General features: G+C 36.5%; 3 protein-coding genes across 6 annotated transcripts in view; all 3 read left to right on the forward strand.

The window, feature by feature from the left end:
• LOC134841334 (calcium-activated potassium channel subunit alpha-1-like) overlaps positions 1-15,190 on the forward strand; it is a 55,104-nt gene extending 39,914 nt beyond the window's left edge. Inside the window, exons 14-25 of one of the 4 annotated variants that reach the window (XM_063857251.1) lie at positions 1,825-2,004; positions 4,664-4,883; positions 5,156-5,380; positions 5,641-5,869; positions 6,125-6,631; positions 7,074-7,265; positions 7,573-7,733; positions 8,026-8,220; positions 11,735-11,977; positions 12,626-12,656; positions 12,847-12,891; positions 13,247-13,313. In XM_063857251.1, the coding sequence (XP_063713321.1) occupies positions 1,825-2,004; positions 4,664-4,883; positions 5,156-5,380; positions 5,641-5,869; positions 6,125-6,631; positions 7,074-7,265; positions 7,573-7,733; positions 8,026-8,220; positions 11,735-11,977; positions 12,626-12,656; positions 12,847-12,848 (2,185 nt within the window). In that variant the 3' untranslated portion in view covers positions 12,849-12,891; positions 13,247-13,313. Of the gene's footprint in view, positions 1-1,824; positions 2,005-4,663; positions 4,884-5,155; positions 5,381-5,640; positions 5,870-6,124; positions 6,632-7,073; positions 7,266-7,572; positions 7,734-8,025; positions 8,221-11,734; positions 11,978-12,625; positions 12,657-12,846; positions 12,892-13,246 lie in introns of all 4 variants that reach the window. The other 3 variants (XM_063857252.1, XM_063857250.1, XM_063857253.1) reach the window with 3 other exon arrangements.
• A 1,646-nt stretch (positions 15,191-16,836) lies between these two features.
• LOC134841335 (coiled-coil domain-containing protein 93-like) lies at positions 16,837-19,468 on the forward strand. Its single transcript, XM_063857254.1, has 3 exons — positions 16,837-17,570; positions 17,936-18,171; positions 18,404-19,468. The coding sequence occupies exons 1-3, from the start codon at positions 16,844-16,846 to the stop codon at positions 19,280-19,282; spliced, it is 1,842 nt and encodes a 613-aa protein (XP_063713324.1). The 5' UTR covers positions 16,837-16,843; the 3' UTR covers positions 19,283-19,468.
• Positions 19,469-19,509: 41 nt separating this feature from the next.
• LOC134841336 (NF-kappa-B inhibitor-like protein 1) overlaps positions 19,510-26,410 on the forward strand; it is a 30,977-nt gene continuing 24,076 nt past the window's right edge. The window contains exons 1-2 of the mRNA XM_063857255.1: positions 19,510-19,623; positions 19,692-19,861. Of these exons, the coding sequence (XP_063713325.1) occupies positions 19,511-19,623; positions 19,692-19,861 (283 nt within the window). The 5' untranslated portion in view covers position 19,510. The remainder of the gene's footprint in view (positions 19,624-19,691; positions 19,862-26,410) is intronic.

Raw genomic sequence — 26,410 nt, forward strand, 5'->3', positions numbered from 1 at the left:
AGCCAGAATTGAAAAGGGAGGAGTTTGCAGCTGGTATGATCAGAAAACTATTGAACTACATTGAAAAACATTGCTGTTTTTTGTTGGCAGGAATGAATATGGCTTCTGTTTTTTTTTAAGAATAATGAACATAGTGAAGGCTCTTATAAGTCTTGCTGATTTTTTTTCAGGAAAAAGTCAAAATATTGATGCACTTAGGTATAATGCACTTTTTATGAGTATTAACGTAGTGAGGACTCTTATATATATCTTGTTGTTTTTTTTTTTGAAAAAGTCTTTAAATTTGTTCACGCTTAATTTTGATTTTTCGCGGCTTGACTTGTAACTCTTTTTAATTCAGTCCATTTCTATTGTTAAAAAGAAGGCAAACTCCACTATCGAACAGCAAAATTGTAAAGGTCACGAAAAACGTGATCGACTTCTAATTTCGAAAATGGAAATTAATTATCAGATTTCCCAGCAAAATAAAAGTTTTACCTATTGATCCAGTTTTCACAAATTGGGTCGATTTTAACAAAAAAATGTCCATCATAAATTGTTCTACAAATTCAAAGAGATTTAAGGCCATCTTATTTTTTTCTTCGAAATTCAAAAGTTGAATGTTCTTGAAAAAAACAAGTCCATTTTTTTTCAGTTTTCTTGCGTTCATTACTCTTTTCCAACTTAGTTGGCTATGTTTAAATGGGTTTTATTCAGGGTTTTCGTCGACCTTTTTTTTCTTTTTTTAGGTCGACCAAAATGATTTTGCGAGCTCTCCCAAAGCTCTCAAAAGACCCTGTTTTGGCCAAAAATTCTAAAATTTTGAAAAAATAGGCCAAAATAGCATTTTTTGGCACTTTTTGGAAAAGGTTTATCAAAAAATCGCTTTTTTCGGCGCGCGCTCCCCCTTCAAATTAGTGTATATTGGCGCCTCAGGCGTCTTTAGAAAAATTTTTGAATCCGTCAGCCAAAAATGGATATCCCAAAATAGTGTCCCTTTGGATCGGAAGGGGGTCGAATCCCTGAGGAGGGCGGGGGGGGGGGGTTTGGCTCCGCCCCCCCCCCCCTTAATGCGCCCCTGGTTTTATTTCAGTAGTTTTTTTTCAGTTTCCTTGCGTTCATTACTCTTTTCCAACTGTTAGTTGGCTATATTTGAGTTCAATTGAAATTACTCTGCTGAATTTGATGTTAATAGCATTCTCCAAATACGTGCGTGGAAATAGCCCGAAAAAACGTGAACGAATTCTAGTTACGCAAGTGGCATTTATTTTAAAGGTTTCCCAGCGGAAAAAAACTTTACCTATTGATCCAGTTTTCTCAAGTTGGGTTCATGTTATCAAAAAAGCGCCAATCATAAATTGTTCTAGAAATTCAAAGAGCTTAAAGGGCATCTATTTTTTTCTTTGAAATTCGAAAGTCAGGTTTTTTCAAGGAAGTCGGTGTTTTTTTTTGAAGTTTATTTGCATTCATTACTCTTTTCCAATCTTCGATTGGCTATGTTTTATGTTTACTTACGTTCATTACTCTTTTCCAATCTTCGATTGGCTATGTTTCATGTTTTCTTATTTTTTCTCAAGGTCACAGGCTAGCCAAGTTTGTCAGCTTCATTTTTGCTCTAGCCAAAGCATTTTTTCTACTAATTTTGGCTTGTGTTGTTATCTAAATTTGATTTTTAAAGGATCTATTGTGCGCTATTTTTCATGTAAATGTTGTCGCATGATGGAGAAATAATCGTTTGAAGGTATATAGAGAAGGCCTGAACGAACCCATGCCTTGTGTCTATAATTTCTTCTTATAAGTTGTTGGTTCAGTTGAAGACTATCCCTACTCTCGTTGTAATTTTAGAGCCTATCACTACTGCAAGTGTTGCCATGACGACCTCACAGACATCCGCAAGATCAAAGAGTGCAAGTGTGCTACAGACCAGAAGCAGAGCAGAAGCACTCTCGTCGGATCACTTGTAGGCCAGAACAGGTCTGGGGGAAACAAAAAACAGCTTAATGGAATTGCCGGCGGACACAACAGGTATTTTTACCATTGGATGCGCAAGGATATTGCAACCGGGTGCTAGACTTTTTCCCCGTAAATAACTTTGTTCTCAGAATGATATGTTTAGGAAATTCGAAATGGTAAATTTACAAATATGCATTTTAGTTGTTTTGCCTATATAGCGCTTGCCTTGTGCTTGCATTGCAGATGGTGCAGTTATGGATCTAGGATTTTCTCGAAGGTGGGGGGGGGGGCGGATTTTCAAAAAAATTATGAAAATTTTGTCGATCTTCTTTTTAGGTCGACCAAACTGATTTTCTGAGCTCTCCGAAATTAGCCGAAATTAGCATAAAGACCGTTTTTAGGGACTTTTTGGAAATTTTTGACCAAAAAATAAAACATTTTGTTTTTTCGGCGCGCACTCCCTGAAAATTGGTATAATTTGGCGCCAAAGGCGCCTTTAGAAAACTTTTAAGGTCAATCAGCCAAAAATGGGTATCTCAAAATTGTACAAAGGGGGGACCCTTTTGTACTATTTTGAAAACAAAATAGTAGCCCCCCTAAATCCGCTACTGAGGTGGTAGGTGTTAGAACTTTCTGAGGTGACTTTTTGTGAAAGTATTTCGGTCCTTTTTCAGCTTATTAAGTGTCTGCTTTAACTCTTTCGGCTTATTTATAACTATGAAATCTTTTACGTAATGTTTTTTTTAATAGTTTTTGGTAATTTTCTGATATTGATTCATTCAACTTTGACAGTGTATTTTTGAAATTTTATTATTAATTCTCCAAGTCTTTTTTTTTTCATAAAAGTATACATAGGTTGAAAAAAAAACTTTTTTTTTCTTTTATATGAATAGATTTTTCGAATATGGATTCCACTTTTCTAGATAAGCAAGGGTATTACAATCGGGTCCTGGAGTCTTTTCCCTGTAAGTTCACAGGACTCATCTGGAACTCTGGACTCATTGCTAATCGTACCTTGTTCCATAATGTATTCAAATTTCTTAGCGTTCCCACCCATTTTATCCCGGAGGTAACGAATATGCCTGGGACGTTAAAAGTCCTGGTTTGAATCTCACCAGGACGTCTTTTTTCAAAGAGAAATATCCTGTTTCATATAAATTTGTCGGTCCAAATTATTTCGGCCTATTTTTTATCGGCTTAATGACCTAATTTTGGGGCGTTTCAAGGAAATTACAATTTTAACACTCCCATCCACACTTTTCAAGTTGGTTGTATCTTTATCGGTTTGGTAATTTTTAGTTTCTCAGAAAATTTTTCTGTTTTTCAAAAAAGAGGTATCAATTGAAAGATCGCCTACTCACCTTTGTGCCTGCATAGTCCACTAGAGTATATTATTATTGAACTTTCTGTCTACAGCCTTCGAAGTCTGTGGGGGAATGTGTGAGCCATATTTTTAATTTTTTGTTTTTCTTTTCTTCAGTTCTCGTTTTCGTCTTCTTCATCCCTCTCAAATCTCAATTTTTGAATTCAATGAATAGAACGGTTTTAAGAGACTCCCCTGCATAATCGGATCCGCTCCGAATAGTCAAATTTTTGACTTTAGACCGTTTAGTGAATCTTTTTCCTTCTATCCAAAAACTAACCTCCCAAATCTGATTTTGGGTTTTCAATGGAGATAACGTTTAGTGGGAAGCTCATTTGCATTTGCCATCACGCCCAAATGTTTTTGACATCAAAAGTTATGGCATTCGGAGTCAAAAAAAGTCAAAATTTTGATTTTTTTGACCGCAACGTTCAAAAAAGTCAGTTTTGATTGTTGACCATTTTTTTTGAAAGTTTTGATTTTTCTCGAGAACAACTCTCCCAAATCTGAGGTTTTGAGTTCAATCGAAATAACAGGTTGCGTGAGTTCTCTCTGCATAAGCGCTACGCCCTAATTTTTCACATAAAGAGCTATGATTCTCGCAAATGTCAACGTTTTGATTTGTTGACCGTTTTTTGGACTTTTCTCGCTGACTAATTATGGCCTTCAGACAAATTAGTTTTGAAATTTTGACATTTTTCTTTGAATTTTTTTACTGTACGGGAAAACATCCATGCCAATTCTCAGTTTTTGTTCAGTCGAGAAACCCGTTTTTGGGAATCTTCTCTGCTTAAGCGATCGCAACCTGTTTTTGCTGAATCAAATCCGAGATATAAAGTTCAAATGAAAGAACCGGTTGCGATAATTGTTCCTGCAGAAGCGGCGACTCCCTAATTTTTTTATAAGAGATGTTATGTTGAAACAAATTTTAATTGTTGAAGGAAACTAGGTGAACCATATTTTTAGTAGGTCTCGATAAAAAATAGCTAGGGGACCAGCTAAAGCTGGAGGCACGTGTTTGATATTGAATGAACTTGCTATAATTTCAAAAGTTTGATTTCAAAAATTGTGATTTCAACGAATGAACTTTGCTCAAAACCTTAGTTGTTTCTCTACTAAAACAAGCGAAAAAAGTAGAAAAAAATGTTGAGATACAAGGTCATCTTTTTTTGTCTTGGAATTTCGAAGTTTGAAATTTTGAACAAACATGTCAGTATTTTTTCTCTGTTTACTTGTGTTCATTGACTCGTTTTCAACTGTATGTTGGCTATGTTTAATCTAATAGGTTTTAAATAAAAATCGGGCTATTGTAGATTTTTACGATTCTGTTGTGAGAGTTTGTCATCAGTGATTGTTTGTGTCATTTAGGTCGCTGTTGCAATTGAATGCGGTTGGGGAGAAAGCGGTGGGAAGTGCCTTGCAGTTTGTAGGCTCCGTAGCCGCCAATTCCAGTGGGGCGGGGGGAGGAGGGGAGCCCCCTTCGGGTGTAGTGGGCATGATGGCGGGAGAGATAGACACTGTGAAGAGATATGACGTCACTGGCATGTTCCACTGGTGCGAGGCCCGCGGAATCGACAAATGTGTCTGGGTAAGCCGCTGAAATGTGTCTAGTTGTTTAAGTTGTGGTGAGATCCTAGATTATGAATTATATGTGGATTGTTTTTAAATTTAAGCTGTAAACAGCAATGGATGTTTGCTTATTCACTTGAACACTCCATACCACAAATTTTGTATTTCAAGATTCACTATACTTATGCTTATATGCTTGCCAGGTATAAAGTTTTCACGTTTACATCAAAATTATCTGTCAGATTTTATTTTATGCCGTTGGCAATGTTCAAGTTTTATTTTCTGTTTCAGCTAAGATCGGAAGCGGACCGTCAGCAACTGTCCGGTCATGTGATCGTCTGCATCTTCGCCGAGGCAGACTCCCCCCTAATTGGTCTGCGCAATCTGGTCATGCCTCTAAGGGCCTCCATGTTCCACTACCACGAGCTGAAACACATAGTCCTACTGGGCAATCTAGAGTATCTACGGAAAGAGTGGGATGCCCTGTGCAATTTCCCAAAAGTCGATATTCTTGTGGTGAGTGTTAACAATGTTTCTACAGTTCATGCAATCATATTTAGGTAGCCATAATTGATAATTAATCGGAAAAGAAACTCATTTTTAGCATATAGAGTTTAGAGGACCTGTGACTTAGCTCATTACTAGACGAAATTGTAAATGGAATTAAACAAAATTAGTCATGCTATGAAAATATTTCGTCTAAGCCAAAAAAAATTCGCTCGAACCGGTCGTATATTTTGTTGGACGAGTCGATGCAAAGTGAATTGTTATTTTAGGGATCTCCACTGAATCGTGCGGATCTGCGCTCAATAAAAGTGAATCTCTGTGACATGTGCATCATCTTGTCGGCCAACAAGACCAAGATAGTGGACCCCTCAGTGACTGACAAGGAGTCCATCCTGGCCTCCCTCAACATCAAGGCGATGCACTTCGGAGAGAACGCTATTGGACATGTCGGGCCAGGACCCCCTCCACCATCCCAAAATGAACAGCAACAGATGATAGGTAGGGTGCCATTGAGTAGAAAGTGAATTTCCGATCATTACGGATCTGAGGTAAAAGTTGTCCGAATTTCTCAAATATCGAGTAGTTGCTCAAAATGTATGTGAGCTGAAGAACAGAAGAATTATTAGTTATTTCATCTAAATTACTAATTGGAAAACTAAAATAACCAAAAATGTATTTTTCTGTTTCAAAGCGACAAACGTTGTCCGACTGAAGTTAGTGTTGATAATTCTGATGAGTTGATGAAATTGATAGGTTTGACTCCAATACCAATTATGCAACAACCGGAAACAACTCCGTCTAGTAAGAAATCGACAGCTGAAGACACTAGTCAACACTCGTCTAAATCGAGCAAAGCTGACAAAAACAAAAACCAGAAAACTAGATCTATATCCAGAGTATCTGAAACGATACCTACAACTGTAATTGACCTATCCAATAGTATGGAGTCCATAGTCAGTATGAAAGAGTCCCTGCAAGACTTTGGACTTGCGGTACCATGGGGAGGCGGGGCCTCTAAAGGCCTTTCGTCTAAATCAGCGATAGCAGCGGTTGCTCGTGAAGCCTCAGTAATTGCAGCGCCGGAAGGTGTGGTTCCGAACGTCGTCAATAATCCGGGGGGAGTTCTTAACTCGGGACTGAATAGCATGAACAGTGATAGTACGAGTACCCTAGTACAAATGAACGCTCAGCAAAATAGTTCACAAATGAGTGACTCAATTTCCAGTCCTCCTAGTTATTCAACTGCCAATTCTGTCCCAGGTACCAAGTGACCCAAGAGTGTGAAGAGTTTTTTGATCACGGACTTATCCTGGGTTATATGCTTTGCTCGTGGGATCTCTAACACTTCCTTAACGATTGAAGATTGAATAACTAAAACCAATATAAAATGCATGCAGTTTTCGGCTTCTTAACTTATGTTTAGATTCAGGGCGAGAGCGGTTTTCTTTTAACTTTTGTGAGAAGGTTTCCTATCTAATTTACATCCATGTTATGATACCTAGCGCTAGTTCAATAAAATAATGATATATCTTGATGAAAACTTTTTTCTCTAAATTTGCGATTCAAAACTTGGAACAATTGTTTAAATTAATTTGGTGGCAATTTCAAAAGTTTGGGATAAACAGGAATTTTGAAGGTTTACACAGCGCTCGTATTGAGTTGATTCGTTGAAAATATCGTATGGGCATATCGAATTTTGCAGGTGCTGCGGCGAATAACAGACAATCGGGTCCTAATCAACCCAACGCCTCGTATCAACAATCTTCGATCATGTCTAACCCTAACAACTCCAATTCCAACATAGCCCCCTCCACTCTCACCCGGGCCAGCGCTCGGGGAGCCCCAGGAGCATCCAGCGCCTCATCATCCGTCGCCCGACCGGAAGTGCTGTCAGGTGGGTAAACTACGCTAGATATTAATTAACTCGCATTTCTCCGATCACCGGTTTTTGCCTGGTTTTATTTGTAACCTTGTGTCTTCGAAATAATTATTGCTGGACTTTGCTGAAAAAATTACTTTTTAATCCAATTTTTGAGCAATTGCTTAAGGGGAACGAAATTTTTAGAAATTCATCTGAGTTTCCGTTGTTTCTTCAGAGATAAGTTTCAGATCTTCTGGTTGAAATAATTTGGTAAATCATCGCGAAGTGATCTCTGTAATTCTTGTGTTTCGGTTAAACATTTGAGTTTCTCATATGACAGGTGCTAATGTGCCGATGATCACGGAGATAGTGAATGACGATAGTGCGCAGTACCTGGACCAGGACGATGACGATGACCCTGACACGGAGCTATACATGACTCAGCCATTCGCCACTGGAACCACGTTCGCCATCTCAGTCCTCGACTCCATCATGAGTGCTGTGAGTATAGTGTTGTGGATTAACAACGTCTTTCTGGGACCGTTTCCCGGATTATCTACCTCTGTCTCGAAGAAAACTAGAATCTTTTCACAGTTTGTTGTCCTTTAAAACTTAAATTTCGAAAATGACAAAATAATTCGGATTTTTCTTTTTGAAACTTAAATGCGTTAATCAAGATTGTGCATCAAGTTAATCAAAATTGTGCATCACTTGGAAAATTAAGAAAATATTTATATGTGTTATTCTTGGACAAAACGTTCTTTTTTTATTGCTAAAAATGGATTATATGCAGGCGTACTTTAACCCGAAGGCACTTACTCTGATCCGCACTCTTGTGACGGGAGGAGCTACACCGGAGCTGGAGCTGATTCTGGCAGAAGGTGCTGGCATGCGCGGTGGCTACACAAGTGGCGAGTCTCTCAAAAACAGAGACAGATGCCGAGTTGCACAGCTGCCCGTGTATGATGGCGCCTTCTCCAAGTTCGCCGTAAGACATTTAATCAAGTGTCATTCAGCGAAATAAAGACATCTGTTTAGGCTGTGTTGATTTTTCGCAGTCTGACTTTTAATTTCTTTTCAATCTCAATTTAAAGTCATTTACTAGCTTGATTTTTTCAACCGGAGAGCAAGAAAAGTATTTACACAAATGAAGTGTAGTCTTATAACAATGACGATAAAAGTGCTCCCTTTTTGCTATTATCACGATCTGTAGCGTTGGAAATCTCATAGCATCTGTTCTCTGCTTTATTGGTGGCTATTGGTTGCCATTAGTCAAGCGTCCGCGGCGTAGAGGGAACGACGTGAAATTCCTAAGCTACTTTTTGGAGGTTTAACGCTGCTTTAAGCACTAATTTATTTATAAAGAGTCGATGAACGTAGTGCAGACTCTTAAATGGATCGCGATGATTTTTTTTCAGAAAAAAATCTTAAAACTTGTTCAGGCTCAAATTTACTTTTTTTTTGCGGTTTGACCATTGATTTCTTTTTAGAGTCAGTTCATTTCTTTTATTAAAAGGAAGGCAAAGTCCACTATTGAACAGCGAAAATGTAATGGTCACAAGAAACTTGATGACTTCTATTTTCGAAAATGGAATATAAGCATCAGAATTCCCAGCCAAAAGAAATCTTTACCTTTTGATCCAGTATTCTCAAATTGCGTTAACTTAGTCAAAAAAGCGTCAATCATAAATTGTTCTTGAAATTCGAAGAGCTTTGAGGCCATCTATTTTTTCAGTTTTTTTTCTGTTCATTCGAATGTTTTTTTTTTCTGTTCATTGACTCTTTTCCAACTGCCTGTTGGCTATGTTATTTGGTGGAATTTTTGCAGCATAGCATTGGCAATTTATTAGCAACTATGGCTGCATCATTAGTGGCTAGGCTTGGGGAAATGGCTTTAAGTGCAAATGGCTTAGAGTTGATTGAGGTTTAAGAATAAAAAGATAAAAAGAATACTGAATTTCAAAGTTCACTGTTTAACTATATCAAAGCAGTGTTACTGATAAAGATTCTTGAATTTCAAAGAGCTTTAAGCGGATATCTTTTTAAAAGGTTGATTTTTTTTAAAACAGGAATATTGGAAGCTTTTGACACTTCTAATGTCTCTACGCTCTGTTTTTGAGTACCAAAAGCCCACCATTCGATCATATTCAGCTGCTATGTTCTACTCGAGTTTTAATGATGGGCTTGTAAAATCACTAAAACGAAAAAAAAACATGATGTTAGTTCTGTAGTTCAATTATTTGTCTGATCTCTGTACACCGCCGTTGGATTTTTTGGTTTGCGAAAAGCATAAAAAGAGTGAATTTTGCCTTAGGATCTCGAACTGCATTTTAAATGTTTGTTGATTTTTTAAGAGTCGACGAACGTGATGATTATATACGTCGTGATGATTCCTTTTCGTTTCGTTTTCAGGAAAAGTATTAAAATTTCTTCAGGCTCAAATTTACTTTTTTTGCTGTTTGGCGATAAGCAAGGGAATTGCAATAGGGTTTCTTCTACTTTTTTCCCATAAACAACTGGGCGCTATATGTGCTTATGTACTGATTGTCGCGAAAATTGTCTCTACACAAGCAGAGCTTGTGTTATAGTATGAACTATCTTTTTTCCAACCTAAGTCGCAAATCTTGTTGCGACGAAACTATTGTTGCGATAAAGTGTGTTCACTTTGAAAGTGTTCATTTTAATCATTTACCAGCTATTAAGTACAGCCAATGCTAAGGATATCAACACAGACTATTTTTGTTCCGACTTTCATTACAAAAGTAACGTAATATTTGTGCTCGGGTGTTTTTTTTCTTCAAGACTTTTTAGCTAGCCTTTTTTAACGGGCTTTTTTTCTTTATCATTCAAAAAGTATTGCTGTTTTGAGCTTAAATTTGTAAAGATATTTCACCTCTGATCATTTTTCGTAAATTTATGAGGATTCAAAAGTTGCCATTTTGGGACAATTAACGCGCGATATGTTCGGCGCTATTAACTCGTAAGCGGAGATTTAATCCGTCATAGAAATCGTTCCAAATTGGTTGAAGGACGCTTTTTTTCCATTATTGATTTGTTTCTAGGAGCGAAATCATTTTGTACTTCATGTGGCGTGTGGAGAAAAAATCTCAAATTCAAAAAAAAAAAAATTTCATTACATATAATTATTTCATTGTATTACTGCTCCATAGACTGCTCTATAAATTGAGGCATGTTAGTTGATAATTTTTTTTTTCAAACTGACTGGTACTGCTAATGCGTCATAATTGGCGTGCTTCACTTAAGAAATTTTGTGTAGACTCAAAGTTTTACTCATTCAGTTTTTCCCAGTAGCGTTATCGGTCATATTTTTGCTTGTGTATGCGAAGTGCAACTTCGTCTGTGTTAAAAAATTTTGAATGGGATCAATCCCAGCGGCCTGCGGCGAATTTGTAATAATAATTATTATATCAGATTTCACACTATATTGTTGCGATAAAGTGTGTTCACTTTGAAAGTGTTCATTTTAATCATTTACCAGCTATTAAGTACAGCCAATGCTAAGGATATCAACACAGACTATTTTTGTTCCGACTTTCATTACAAAAGTAACGTAATATTTGTGCTCGGGTGTTTTTTTTCTTCAAGACTTTTTAGCTAGCCTTTTTTAACGGGCTTTTTTTCTTTATCATTCAAAAAGTATTGCTGTTTTGAGCTTAAATTTGTAAAGATATTTCACCTCTGATCATTTTTCGTAAATTTATGAGGATTCAAAAGTTGCCATTTTGGGACAATTAACGCGCGATATGTTCGGCGCTATTAACTCGTAAGCGGAGATTTAATCCGTCATAGAAATCGTTCCAAATTGGTTGAAGGACGCTTTTTTTCCATTATTGATTTGTTTCTAGGAGCGAAATCATTTTGTACTTCATGTGGCGTGTGGAGAAAAAATCTCAAATTCAAAAAAAAAAAATTTCATTACATATAATTATTTCATTGTATTACTGCTCCATAGACTGCTCTATAAATTGAGGCATGTTAGTTGATAATTTTTTTTTTCAAACTGACTGGTACTGCTAATGCGTCATAATTGGCGTGCTTCACTTAAGAAATTTTGTGTAGACTCAAAGTTTTACTCATTCAGTTTTTCCCAGTAGCGTTATCGGTCATATTTTTGCTTGTGTATGCGAAGTGCAACTTCGTCTGTGTTAAAAAATTTTGAATGGGATCAATCCCAGCGGCCTGCGGCGAATTTGTAATAATAATTATTATATCAGATTTCCCTGCGAAATAAAAAAAATTGCCTAATGAACTTGTTTTTTCAAATAGTGTTATTTTTTTTATCAAAAAAGAGTCAATCATAATTTGTTATGGAAATTCAAAGAGTTTTAGGCCATCAATTTTGTTTTTCGAAATTTGAGATCTTTCAAAATAAAACAAGCCAGTGTTTTTTTCTGTGTGCTTGCTTTCATTGACTCTTTTTCATTTGTCTGTTGTCTATGTTTGCTGGTTCTCAATGCCTAATGAATCGCCATTTGTTTAAGGACGGCGGCCAATACGGTGAGTTAGTCGTACATGCTCTGAAGAACTTCCAGATTCTCTGCTTCGGCATCTACCGCTTCCGAGACGCCAACCTCACTGCCCCCGTCAACAACATCCACAACGGGGGAGTGCCCTGTACCAAACGATACGTGGTCACTAACCCCCCTTACGAGTTCGTACTCTCCCCCACAGACCTCATCATGGCTTTTGTCCCCTTCGACCCACCGCAGAGCCAGAAGCGAAAGGTGAGAATCCTCATTATGTAATCTAGATATACGTTTTCACTTTAGTATTACGCCAATTGGGCTGTTTTGAACGATTTGCTTGCAAGTAATTGTTATAGATTATTTGATCGAAAATATTTGTTATGCCCAAAAAAGAAAAAACGGGAATTTTGCCCTGTTGTTTCAAAAAATTGCCTGAATCCCAGAAGTTTTTGACAAGATATGGTCTTTTCACTGTTTGAAGAGAGAGCGAGAGGGCTCAGAAAATCAATTGAGCTGGCCTAACAGATAGTCTTTTTTTTTTAATTTTATAGGTCATCCAAAATATGGCTTTTTCACTGTTTGAAGAGAGAGCTCAGAAAATGAATTGGGTTGGCCTAACAGATGCCATTTTTTTTATTTTTATGTCAATCAAATTTTCTGAGCTCTCTCTTCAAACAGTGAAAAGACCTTATGTTGCCAAAATTTTAAAAATTAAGTTTTTAAGCAAATTGTTTAGAAAAGAGCAAAATTCCCGTTTCAAATTTTTGAGAAGATTTTGACCAAAAAAGCGCGGTTTTTTTCCGTGCGCGCGTTTTAAACTCAGAAATTGACATAATTTTTTTTAGTATCTTCAGTAATCAAAAGAAAATTTTTACGCTGTTTTACTACATTTATCCATATTTTCAGTATTTGCAGAAGAAAGTCTCTGTTACTACGTGTAAGGATTGTGAATCCGTTCGAATTTCACTGTAATGCGTAAAAACTAACTTGTGCATTTGATTTTGTGTAACGCAACTATTTTAACAGATAAAGTGAGAACTTAGTAGAAGCATCATTTTAGCACATTTGGCTTGAATTTTTCGAGAAGTGATGGATGCAGCAAATTATATAAGAGCGGTTTTATTTAGGAGAAAATTGCGAAGTTTTAATTATCCACCGGATATCTTCGTACTGTAAGTAAAGGTTTGAACAGATTTGAAGTTTGATTTTAACTAACGTTTGCTCATCGATCTTTCTTACGCTTCAATGCTTGAAATTGGATCAAAATCTTTAATTGCTTATTAATAAATTTGCTCAACCTTTTGGAGGGTGGATCTAAAACCCTCTGTGCAGAGTTTCTGGAGCTGAACTTGGTTTGATTTGATTCCACTCATCAAAGAAAATTTCAGTCGCTGCAAATAAAATTCAGGGTTTCTATCAAACATCCATGCTAACACAGTCACGATATAGGAAACTCTTAGGACACTTTAATTCTGATCTACTAATCTAATTTATTTCATTTTTGATGTGAGACGGTGAGTTGTTTAGGTTAAGCGCAGACCGCACAGTCAGTACTACAATCACCAACCTGCCTACCACCAACAAGCTCATCAGCAACATTATTACCCCCGACCGTCAAGCAATGTAGGGGGAGGGGGTGGGGACCTTATGAGAGGTCATTATCAGCAGAACAGCGGGGGGCACCTCCATCACGCGGGTATGAACAAAGTCAGTATCAATGGAGTGCACCGTACATCGCCCCATTTCTCATCTTCAGGTCACGCAATTGACCGGTCAGAACAATTTCTACTTGACCCTCTGCTGGAGTTCAAATGAAGACGCAATCTGTTTTGACGACTCACTTTTGATGCTTTGTGACGGGATGTAGCATTAGCTGAAATGATCAATTATCCGAATGAGGTGTTCTCAAAAAAGTTCAGTAGCTTTAGAATCCATTGCTCAGCGTACGCCCTTCATTTATATTGAACGTTTATCTGTCTTTTCTTAATTTATCCTTTGCCAGGTTTAGATATCAGTTAAATATGTACAAAAATAAAAAGAGATCTTGGTCTAAGTGTGAAATTAAAGAGATCCCTGTAACTCGTTGTGATGCTCGCTTGTTAGAGAATAAATAGTACAGAAAGTGTCGTTGAATCTCTTGAGCCCACGTTTTGTTTTTGACAATATAAAATGAATGAATTTTTCTAGACTACGCTTAGAATTGTTTAAAAAGTGTTCAGTTTCGTCTCCATTTAAAAGGAGTCCCTGTCTATATATTTCTTTCTTCATTTACACTTCTAATGGTGCTATAATTATGTCCTGGTTGCAAGGACCTCTTTAACCCTTTAATTCCGACGCGGGAATTTGACAGAAATGCGACAATAATAACCACTTACAAACGGAATTGCACAAACTATCGCTTCGATGTAATATTTTGGTCACATTGAGTTTTGTTTTTGCCCAATTTGCAATTTTAATCGAATTTAATTTTGTACTTCCAGGTTGAATGATGAATTATGTAATAATTATGCAGTCGGCAGAAATCTTCATCATGCATTGATTTTCTGTCATCATGATAACAGACCTAAACATTTAATCTTTTCTTCATATATTTAATCAGAAATCAGAATTATAGATTCTTTTCAATTGACCCTACCATCTATCCTCATGCCACTGTCAATCATGTGCTAATGTTCGCTAGTTTTATCGCCAGTCTTTTCACAAAAATGGCAATAATCGAAGAATTAGTAATTAATGTGCAAGGTTTTGAAAAGACTTACGGAATGAAAAAATCTTATATGGTATCACAATGATATCGCAAACAAGCGTTCAAAAGGAATTAAAATTGATCGCTTTCTCGCGGAACAGTTAATACACTCAATCAGGGTGGATCTAAAAAAAAAATTCGAAAATTTTGTCGCCCTTATTTAGCTCGACCAAATTGATTTCCCGAGCGCTTCCAGAACATTATGAAGACCAGGGTGACCAACTGGTCGGTAAATACCGACTAGTCGATATTTGGTCGGTGTTTTTTGAAAGTCGGTTTTCTCCTTGATGTAACAATAAAATTAATTTATTTAATATCTTTTCGTTTTTCCTGATATTTCGGCTATTTATCCCTACAGACGGTCAATAGCCATTTTGAACTTGTAGTTCAGTGTTCATAGGTAATTTTATTTACCGAATATTTTGCCAATAAATTAGCACCCCCGGTGATTTTGCCGGTAAATGCATGAGGTCGGAATTTTTTCGAATTCTAGTTGGTCACCCTGATGAAGACCCTACTTTGATAAAAAAAATGTCGCCGCTGGCAAATTTTGAAAAAAAAAACAGATCATAAATGCCGTTTTTGGGTACTTATTGGAAAACTTTAACCAAAAAATAGCGTTTTTTCGACTCGCGCTCCCCTTCAAATTTAGGTTATATTGGCGCCTGTAGACAAATTTTGGGTCGGCCGAAAATGAAAGTCATTAACTAGTACCAAAGGGTTGGCGAGAGGGTAAAATCTCTGAGGGGGGGGGGGGGGGGGGGGGGACTTTCGCCCCCCCCCCCCCCTAAATGCGCCCCTACACTCAATGAATAGGTGTTGAAAAAAAAAATAATAAGTGGAACTGTGCGAATTATTTATTTTCAGTTTGCGACTATCTACAAAACTCATCACATTTGCGCTTTTATGCTCTTGAATATCTTGGTTTCTTCTATTTGTATTTATGTTGACATAAATGGCAGTGCTACTGGTGGTAAATTGGCCAGCAAATCAGGATGCAATAGCATATAATGGCGGGTTACTTGATTGATGATGTGACTTAATAGGTTTAATACCATCGAAACCGACTCTTCGAGCAGTTTAGATTAGTTTGCTAACAGTCAAATACGAATTCTTCTCCCTATTTGCTGCATTAATATTTCCTCAATTCACATCTTCAATATGAAAAATGTTCTCCTTCAGAGTGACAATTGAAAGCTTATGGGCACAGTGAGTTTTCTTCAAATTATTCTGCCGTTTTTTTAACTGAAAAAAAATTTAGCGCGAATAATTTTTTTGGCAGTTTGACTCGCTTTAATTTTTATCGATCAAAATAAACATGCTTCTTATGGAAAGAATTGGCGCTTGGCTTTTGGTCTCAAAAGAGGTAGAAAATCTGGAATCTGGCTGCACAAAAAAACTAACTCATTCAGATTTATTTGTAATGGGTTGATTTAGTTAAATTGAAACGTCAATCATAAATTTTTCTTGAAACTGAAAGTTTTCTGTTGCTGTTTTTTTTCTCAAACGGGAATTATTCCGTATCGGCCTATTGTTTGTCGGCTTAGTTGACATATCACGGGTTTTTCTTTAGCTTGAAGCGGCGTTTAAGTGTTAATGAACGTAGTCAAGAGACTTTTGTTGGGCGTGATGTTTTTCTAGACAAAAAATTTTGCTCAAAATTGATTTTTCTGGGATTTGTTGTTGATTTTTTAAAAGTATTGCAAAGTGAGTAAATCTTATCAAAAATTTTTTCTGAAATTCGCAAGTTGAAGTTTTTTTTTTGCATTCATTAATACTTTTCCATTTGTCTGCTGGTTATGTTCATTGTAATTGAAACAATTTGTGATTGATCCCTGCAGTTTGTATATTGTATATTACTAAATCTGAATTTTTTGTAATTTCCTTTTTCGCTGAAACGCATTATTTGCCCGTAAGTAATTCAGCTTATATTTTATTGGCTTAGTGACTCAATTGTTTGTGGTTGGATGGGGAAAATAGAGCCTTTGGGTCGGCAGTGGGTCGAATCCCTGAGGGGAGGGGGGAGGGGGCGTCCGCTCCTGGAACTGAGTTATAATAGATGAGATAACAATATAAATCAGATTGTCGTGATCATGACTTAAATAGCAGACTGAACTCGTGCAAAATTTCCTTCCTCCCTACGCCATAGTTACTTTCCACTCCGTGAGTAGCCGAACTGAACAATAAACAGGATCCAGAGTTTTTGGATCTGAAATGCTTTTTACTCAGTATATGCTTTTAAATTTAACGCAATTAACTGTTGCTCTAATTTTACGCAATATGCCGTTGTTAGATTTTTCTTTTTATCTGTGTACTCGTTGTAATTTCTTTCACTGTTAGATTTTAGTTTCGTGTTCCTGTTTTCAGAAGAGCTGATTATGGTTAGTCAAGAGCCGAAATTAGCAAAACGCGGATCCAAGCCTACTGGCGCCCTATTTAAAGACATCAAAACCATCGGAAGACTTGATACTGTTAAAGATGACAGAGGGTTCACTGTTGTAGTGGAGGAAAGAGTCGACGATGAACAGCAACAGAAGCATCGGGAAATTATTGACCTCCTAGTCGCTGCAGGATACTTCAGAGCGAGGATTCAGGGACTCTCGCCTTTTGACCAAGTCGTCGGAGGTCTGGTTTGGTGCATCACCATTTGTAACTTCAACGTCGATGTAGATATTCTGTTCCAGGAAAACGCGAACATGGGAGACAAAATAACACTGGTGGAGAAAATAGTTGCCGTTTTACCTAAAATGAAATGCCCGCATCTGATTCAGCCGCACGAGATCCAAGGGTTCAACTACATAGCCATATTTCCAGTTATCCAGTGGCTTGTTAAGCAGGTGTTGATATATCGCGCAGAGCGTGGTGATCAGAATAAAGCACAAAGCGTGTTTAACTTCTCCAAGAAGTTTCAAATTCCGACTTCTCCGAATAAGCAGGTGGCTTTGAATGCACAGTCAAATGTACCATCTGTAAGGAAAGACGGACTGCCTTCTAGAAACTACAAACGGGCCTCGAATAAGAAATTGAAATCAGACCAGGCTCTCATTCAGTGTACTTTGCTGGAGTTTGGAAAGAAAAGTGACATAATGCAGTTGATCTCAGAAGGTACGTTAATCAAGCTCCAAACTTTGTAACCGTCATCAAGTATGTATTTGTATGTGCATGTTCGATGTCGTTGATTTAACACCGATACAAATTCGCTTCAAAATTTCAAAGTATGAACTGGCCGATACATGGTGTATAACATCTCCGAGTATTAAAATAATTTCTTTTTCTTCGTCTTATGAGCGTGTTTTGTTTTTTTTTTCAGCGCAAACGCACTTTTGGTAATGTGAAAATTTGGAAAATGGATGAAAAATACGCAAAAACAATGTAGCGTAATAAAATGACAAATCAATATAATCTTTAAATAGTTCTAGCAAATTTTTAAAACAGCCTGTATTTTATGACAATGTCTTGAACTGCTTCAGGTGGCTCTGGAGTGAATGAAGAGCAAGCTGAGTCCGCGGTGGATCAGATGATGGGAGCCATGGCCTCCTCTGGAACGGGATCCTCAGGTGCCAAGAGTAACCAGCTCAAGATGTCTTCAGAGACGGTCGGGTCATTATTGGGTGAGAAGATGGACCAGGTAGCTCAGCTGCAGGCTCATTTCGACTCGCTAAAACTGGAGGCAGAGAACTCGCCAGCTCAACAACACTCAAGACACGTAAGTTTGAATTAGTACTGAAACCTACTTGTTTTCTAGAGTAAATGGAGTTCAATTTTTTGGCTTTTGACATTTGAAATTTGACTGTAGATATTTACGGATTATACTTACTAAAAAATCTAAAATTAATTGTAGGAGTTTGAAATATTCAAAACTTGTCGGTAGAATTCCAGTACTTACAGCTTAATTGAATTTTGAGGCGTTGTAAAAATCAAAATTTTTTGCTGTTTAGGTTGCCAACATCAAAGCAAGGATTGCCGAAACTGAAAAGATGCTGATGGCCAAAGCTGAGACATATCAACAACTAACCGAGGACTTTAAATCGAAGAAGACAGAACTCCTCGACTTACAGCAGAAAGTGGACAATCTGGACGAAAAGATCGGGGAGCTAAAAGCCTTAGAAACGGACGAAAACAAAGCGACGCTGGAGAAGCTACAATCACTGATAAAAGAGCATGAACAAGTTAAATCGAGTGAATCAGCCTATAAGTCAAAGTGTAAAGAGCAAATGGAAGAACTAAACGAAAAAGTGAACAATTTGAGAAATTTGGTTGAAAAGATTGCCAATAACGACCCGGAAGCTATTCCTGAAGATGTTAAAGAAGCACACGAAGACTTGACGAGCCGAGTCGGTAAAGCGGAAGCTCTGATTGGTCGGAAAATGCGGGAAATAGGTGACATGCAGAAAAAACTGGACGACATACCGAGTCGTGCGGAATTGAGTCAGTATCAGAAACGATTCGTTGAGTTATATAATCAGATGTGTTTCAAGTACACCGAAACTAAACACCATTTCACCCTGTATAATACACTCAGTGATACGAAAATGTACATGGAAAAGGAAATAGCGCTTTTGAACTCTATTCACGACGGATACGAGATAGCTATCAAAGGCTCTAATGATACCAAAAAGCAGTTCTTATCCCATATCGAACAAGTAACTGAGAGTACGGGACTGACCAAAGACAAGGTGCTTCAGACCAAACTGAATGCGAAAAAGCACAGAGATGCTCTAAATGGACAAATGATGGATCTATTGGACAAGCAACGTCAGTATCATTTGACAGCTAAAGAACTCCAAGAGGAGTTCAACAGCATGATGAAAATTTAAACTGACTGATGCTTACTCACACTTGATGAGTTGTTTTTTTTTAAGCAGGAATATAGCTGATAACCCAATATCCGATTCTATTCTATGGAAATGTTTTATTTTTGATACTGTATTTATTCTATTTTTGCAAATTTAATTTATTCGCGAAGTTAATTAAGAAAAACTAATTCGAAGCTTACACTTCTAGATCGTGAACTGGAATCAACTGGATGGAAAGTTTCAGTTGAAATGTCTGTCAATTTGAAAATTTGCAAAAAGATAGAGAAATGTATGGAGCAGCAGCGACTAAGTGGCTTACGAAGATATTGTGAGAGGCATGAGAGGGATATTGAGGACTTGAAGTAAAAATTACTTCTGGTTTTCCTAAATAAGAAGTAAAAATCTTTTAATTAAAATTGTGATTTCCTAGACTTGATTGTGGAAATGCGGATGTGTTCTTGAATCGGATATGCAATTTGAACTTTTACGTGGGTCTCGAGTGTCTTCAACAGTTTCAGTTTCCATTCGGGTCAATTGTGACTTCGAAAGGAGATAATATACTGCACGTAGCTTGTAAAAGTGCAATCGTCGATAACACATGTAAGTAACGTGATAATGAACAATGGAGATATTATAGTGTGGCCATAATCTAGTGAAAACACAACACAATTGATTTTTAATCCATAAAAAAGAAGTTTTGGCTTTTTCTGGGGTTGCTGATCCATTGAGTTTCTTTTGATTCGCTAATTTATCTTCACAACAAATGCTTGTTTTATTAACAGTTCACTTTTTCTCAACCTAAGTTGCACATTTTTGTGTTCAAAATTCTTGTTCATTTATACAGTGCTAATTACCCTTGCAATAAGCAATAAGGTATTGCAATCGGGTACTAGACTTTTTTTTCCTGTAAACAACTTTGTCAACAGTACTAATATCTACCTTGTTTCATAATGTATTCAACTTTCGTATGCTCCCGGCCAACTAAGCGTGGAGGTAACGAATATGCCTGGGACGGCAAAGTTCTGTGTTCGACCTGTTTTTTTTTTTTCAAAGTTCTGACCAGGACCTGTTTTTTTTTTCAAACTGGAAACATTCTGTAACATTCTGGAAACTGGAAAAATAGGCAAATTATTTGTCTGCTTATCTGTTGTCGGCATAGTTGTCACATCTTGGAATTGTTTTTTTTTGCCCGCATTTTTAATGTTGTTTTTGTTAATTGATTTACGCCTACAGTTTGGAATTTTACAACAAACACAATTTCAACACTACCCTCCGGTTGATTGTATCTTTACCTATCGATTTGATGAAATTTCTTTTTTTTTTCGTTTTGGAAAATTTTTTCAGATTTTGCAAACATGTTAGTTATTTTCACAAACTGCTCCTGGTTTTCAAAAAAAGGGTATCAGTTGAAAGACCTGTTACTCTTAACTCCTTACTCTTAACCCCAACTCTGAAGTTTCTACTTAACCCCTTTGTCTACAGCCTTCGAAAAAGTGTGGGGGAATATGTGAGCCATATTTTTGATTTTTTTTGTCTCGAAAACTACCCCTTTCATTTATGAGGTTTTGGTTTTGTTTCAGTGCATAAGTGGCTTCGACCGAGTTTTTTACCCAAAGTTTTGGCTCTCTGAATAGTCGACTTGTTGATTTTTGACCGTTTTGTAAATCTTTTGAATTTTCTTGAAAACTAACTTCTCAAATTTTATACTGTGGGTTTAATGAGATAAGAAGTAGTAAGAACCTCCTCTGCATTAGCGGACACTAACAAAAACTTATACAGAAGATGTTATCGCCCTCTAAAAAATCAAATTTTGATTTTTGGAACATTTTTTTTGAATTTTCTCGAAAAACACCCTGACATACCTGAGATTTTGGGTTACATTCTGAGAAAGCGTTGTGGGAAGCTCATTTGCTTATGTGGCTACGCCCAGTTTTTTCTACTCGAAAAGTTTTGGCCCTCGGAAAAGTATAGATTTTGATATTGTGACCGTTTTTTTGTTGAAGTTTGACTTTTCTCGAAACTTGCTCCCAAATCATGTAAGTAACGTGATAATGAACAATGGAGATATTATAGTGTGGCCATAATCTAGTGAAAACACAACACAATTGATTTTTAATCCATAAAAAAGAAGTTTTGGCTTTTTCTGGGGTTGCTGATCCATTGAGTTTCTTTTGATTCGCTAATTTATCTTCACAACAAATGCTTGTTTTATTAACAGTTCACTTTTTCTCAACCTAAGTTGCACATTTTTGTGTTCAAAATTCTTGTTCATTTATACAGTGCTAATTACCCTTGCAATAAGCAATAAGGTATTGCAATCGGGTACTAGACTTTTTTTTCCTGTAAACAACTTTGTCAACAGTACTAATATCTACCTTGTTTCATAATGTATTCAACTTTCGTATGCTCCCGGCCAACTAAGCGTGGAGGTAACGAATATGCCTGGGACGGCAAAGTTCTGTGTTCGACCTGTTTTTTTTTTTCAAAGTTCTGACCAGGACCTGTTTTTTTTTTCAAACTGGAAACATTCTGTAACATTCTGGAAACTGGAAAAATAGGCAAATTATTTGTCTGCTTATCTGTTGTCGGCATAGTTGTCACATCTTGGAATTGTTTTTTTTTGCCCGCATTTTTAATGTTGTTTTTGTTAATTGATTTACGCCTACAGTTTGGAATTTTACAACAAACACAATTTCAACACTACCCTCCGGTTGATTGTATCTTTACCTATCGATTTGATGAAATTTCTTTTTTTTTTCGTTTTGGAAAATTTTTTCAGATTTTGCAAACATGTTAGTTATTTTCACAAACTGCTCCTGGTTTTCAAAAAAAGGGTATCAGTTGAAAGACCTGTTACTCTTAACTCCTTACTCTTAACCCCAACTCTGAAGTTTCTACTTAACCCCTTTGTCTACAGCCTTCGAAAAAGTGTGGGGGAATATGTGAGCCATATTTTTGATTTTTTTTGTCTCGAAAACTACCCCTTTCATTTATGAGGTTTTGGTTTTGTTTCAGTGCATAAGTGGCTTCGACCGAGTTTTTTACCCAAAGTTTTGGCTCTCTGAATAGTCGACTTGTTGATTTTTGACCGTTTTGTAAATCTTTTGAATTTTCTTGAAAACTAACTTCTCAAATTTTATACTGTGGGTTTAATGAGATAAGAAGTAGTAAGAACCTCCTCTGCATTAGCGGACACTAACAAAAACTTATACAGAAGATGTTATCGCCCTCTAAAAAATCAAATTTTGATTTTTGGAACATTTTTTTTGAATTTTCTCGAAAAACACCCTGACATACCTGAGATTTTGGGTTACATTCTGAGAAAGCGTTGTGGGAAGCTCATTTGCTTATGTGGCTACGCCCAGTTTTTTCTACTCGAAAAGTTTTGGCCCTCGGAAAAGTATAGATTTTGATATTGTGACCGTTTTTTTGTTGAAGTTTGACTTTTCTCGAAACTTGCTCCCAAATCATGTAAGTAACGTGATAATGAACAATGGAGATATTATAGTGTGGCCATAATCTAGTGAAAACACAACACAATTGATTTTTAATCCATAAAAAAGAAGTTTTGGCTTTTTCTGGGGTTGCTGATCCATTGAGTTTCTTTTGATTCGCTAATTTATCTTCACAACAAATGCTTGTTTTATTAACAGTTCACTTTTTCTCAACCTAAGTTGCACATTTTTGTGTTCAAAATTCTTGTTCATTTATACAGTGCTAATTACCCTTGCAATAAGCAATAAGGTATTGCAATCGGGTACTAGACTTTTTTTTCCTGTAAACAACTTTGTCAACAGTACTAATATCTACCTTGTTTCATAATGTATTCAACTTTCGTATGCTCCCGGCCAACTAAGCGTGGAGGTAACGAATATGCCTGGGACGGCAAAGTTCTGTGTTCGACCTGTTTTTTTTTTCAAAGTTCTGACCAGGACCTGTTTTTTTTTCAAACTGGAAACATTCTGTAACATTCTGGAAACTGGAAAAATAGGCAAATTATTTGTCTGCTTATCTGTTGTCGGCATAGTTGTCACATCTTGGAATTGTTTTTTTTTTGCCCGCATTTTTAATGTTGTTTTTGTTAATTGATTTACGCCTACAGTTTGGAATTTTACAACAAACACAATTTCAACACTACCCTCCGGTTGATTGTATCTTTACCTATCGATTTGATGAAATTTCTTTTTTTTTTCGTTTTGGAAAATTTTTTCAGATTTTGCAAACATGTTAGTTATTTTCACAAACTGCTCCTGGTTTTCAAAAAAAGGGTATCAGTTGAAAGACCTGTTACTCTTAACTCCTTACTCTTAACCCCAACTCTGAAGTTTCTACTTAACCCCTTTGTCTACAGCCTTCGAAAAAGTGTGGGGGAATATGTGAGCCATATTTTTGATTTTTTTTGTCTCGAAAACTACCCCTTTCATTTATGAGGTTTTGGTTTTGTTTCAGTGCATAAGTGGCTTCGACCGAGTTTTTTACCCAAAGTTTTGGCTCTCTGAATAGTCGACTTGTTGATTTTTGACCGTTTTGTAAATCTTTTGAATTTTCTTGAAAACTAACTTCTCAAATTTTATACTGTGGGTTTAATGAGATAAGAAGTAGTAAGAACCTCCTCTGCATTAGCGGACACTAACAAAAACTTATACAGAAGATGTTATCGCCCTCTAAAAAATCAAATTTTGATTTTTGGACCATTTTTTTTGAATTTTCTCGAAAAACACCCTGACATACCTGAGATTTTGGGTTACATTCTGAGAAAGCGTTGTGGGAAGCTCATTTGCTTATGTGGCTACGCCCAGTTTTTTCTACTCGAAAAGTTACGGCCCTCGGAAAAGTATAGATTTTGATATTGTGACCGTTTTTTTGTTGAAGTTTGACTTTTCTCGAAACTTGCTCCCAAATCATGTAAGTAACGTGATAATGAACAATGGAGATATTATAGTGTGGCCATAATCTAGTGAAAACACAACACAATTGATTTTTAATCCATAAAAAAGAAGTTTTGGCTTTTTCTGGGGTTGCTGATCCATTGAGTTTCTTTTGATTCGCTAATTTATCTTCACAACAAATGCTTGTTTTATTAACAGTTCACTTTTTCTCAACCTAAGTTGCACATTTTTGTGTTCAAAATTCTTGTTCATTTATACAGTGCTAATTACCCTTGCAATAAGCAATAAGGTATTGCAATCGGGTACTAGACTTTTTTTTCCTGTAAACAACTTTGTCAACAGTACTAATATCTACCTTGTTTCATAATGTATTCAACTTTCGTATGCTCCCGGCCAACTAAGCGTGGAGGTAACGAATATGCCTGGGACGGCAAAGTTCTGTGTTCGACCTGTTTTTTTTTTCAAAGTTCTGACCAGGACCTGTTTTTTTTTTCAAACTGGAAACATTCTGTAACATTCTGGAAACTGGAAAAATAGGCAAATTATTTGTCTGCTTATCTGTTGTCGGCATAGTTGTCACATCTTGGAATTGTTTTTTTTTGCCCGCATTTTTAATGTTGTTTTTGTTAATTGATTTACGCCTACAGTTTGGAATTTTACAACAAACACAATTTCAACACTACCCTCCGGTTGATTGTATCTTTACCTATCGATTTGATGAAATTTCTTTTTTTTTTCGTTTTGGAAAATTTTTTCAGATTTTGCAAACATGTTAGTTATTTTCACAAACTGCTCCTGGTTTTCAAAAAAAAGGGTATCAGTTGAAAGACCTGTTACTCTTAACTCCTTACTCTTAACCCCAACTCTGAAGTTTCTACTTAACCCCTTTGTCTACAGCCTTCGAAAAAGTGTGGGGGAATATGTGAGCCATATTTTTGATTTTTTTTGTCTCGAAAACTACCCCTTTCATTTATGAGGTTTTGGTTTTGTTTCAGTGCATAAGTGGCTTCGACCGAGTTTTTTACCCAAAGTTTTGGCTCTCTGAATAGTCGACTTGTTGATTTTTGACCGTTTTGTAAATCTTTTGAATTTTCTTGAAAACTAACTTCTCAAATTTTATACTGTGGGTTTAATGAGATAAGAAGTAGTAAGAACCTCCTCTGCATTAGCGGACACTAACAAAAACTTATACAGAAGATGTTATCGCCCTCTAAAAAATCAAATTTTGATTTTTGGACCATTTTTTTTGAATTTTCTCGAAAAACACCCTGACATACCTGAGATTTTGGGTTACATTCTGAGAAAGCGTTGTGGGAAGCTCATTTGCTTATGTGGCTACGCCCAGTTTTTTCTACTCGAAAAGTTACGGCCCTCGGAAAAGTATAGATTTTGATATTGTGACCGTTTTTTTGTTGAAGTTTGACTTTTCTCGAAACTTGCTCCCAAATCTGAGATTTTGGGTTCGATCAGAATTACAGGTTGCGTGAATCCCTTCTCCATACCGTATCTACAATTTTTCCACAACAAGCCGCGATTGTCGGAAATGTCAAATTCTTGATTGGACTTTTCTCGCTAACTATCCTGTCAAATCTGATATTATAGCTTTAATCGAATGAACAGGTTGTTGAAAGCCTACCTTTATTTTGTTTTAAAGAAAGTTATTGTCTTCAAAAAAACCAAAATTTCGAAACTTCGACAGTTTTTTTGGAAACTTATTGACTTAAGGTGAAAATTGACTTTTTTACATGTTACTGAATCAAATCTTGAGACGAAAAGTTTCATTGAAAGAATGTGTTGCAATAACTTTTCCTGCAGAAGCTGCGATTCCTCAAATTTTTTGTAAGAGAAATGATCTCTTTTGGAAAATTGATTATCTCAAAATTTCTTACTCTTACTTATAAGTATAAGTAGAAAAAAGTAAGGTTTTAGGCAAAGTCCATTTTTTGAAATCACTCTTTTCGTGAAGCATCAGTATAGCGAGTTAATTCAATATCAAACACGTACGTTCAGCTGTAGCTGGGCCCCTAGATCTTTTTTATCGAGACATAGAAAAATTTGGTTCATCGAGTTTTTTTTCAATATCTTTATTTCGACTGATGTTTTTTTTATTTTGTTGAATCGGAAACGGTGCGAAGCTCCGCTTCACCTCTCTGTTAAAATAATTCGGACAATCTATATATCTACATCTATATAAATATTCCTATATACTATTTTTAAATGCGAGTGACAGCTATCTCCCATATTTAAGCATAATAGTTTT

This window comes from Symsagittifera roscoffensis, chromosome 3 (genome assembly GCF_963678635.1).
Source record: "Symsagittifera roscoffensis chromosome 3, txSymRosc1.1, whole genome shotgun sequence".
NCBI lineage: Eukaryota > Metazoa > Xenacoelomorpha > Acoela > Convolutidae > Symsagittifera > Symsagittifera roscoffensis.

Bases quoted from the DNA above. Each gene is read 5' to 3' on its own strand.
- LOC134841335 (XM_063857254.1), top strand. From the start codon at position 16,844: ATGGTTAGTCAAGAGCCGAAATTAGCAAAACGCGGATCCAAGCCTACT. The intron at 17,571-17,935 runs GTACGTTAATCA...GAACTGCTTCAG, and splicing joins AATGCAGTTGATCTCAGAAG to GTGGCTCTGGAGTGAATGAA. The intron at 18,172-18,403 runs GTAAGTTTGAAT...TTTGCTGTTTAG, and splicing joins CTCAACAACACTCAAGACAC to GTTGCCAACATCAAAGCAAG.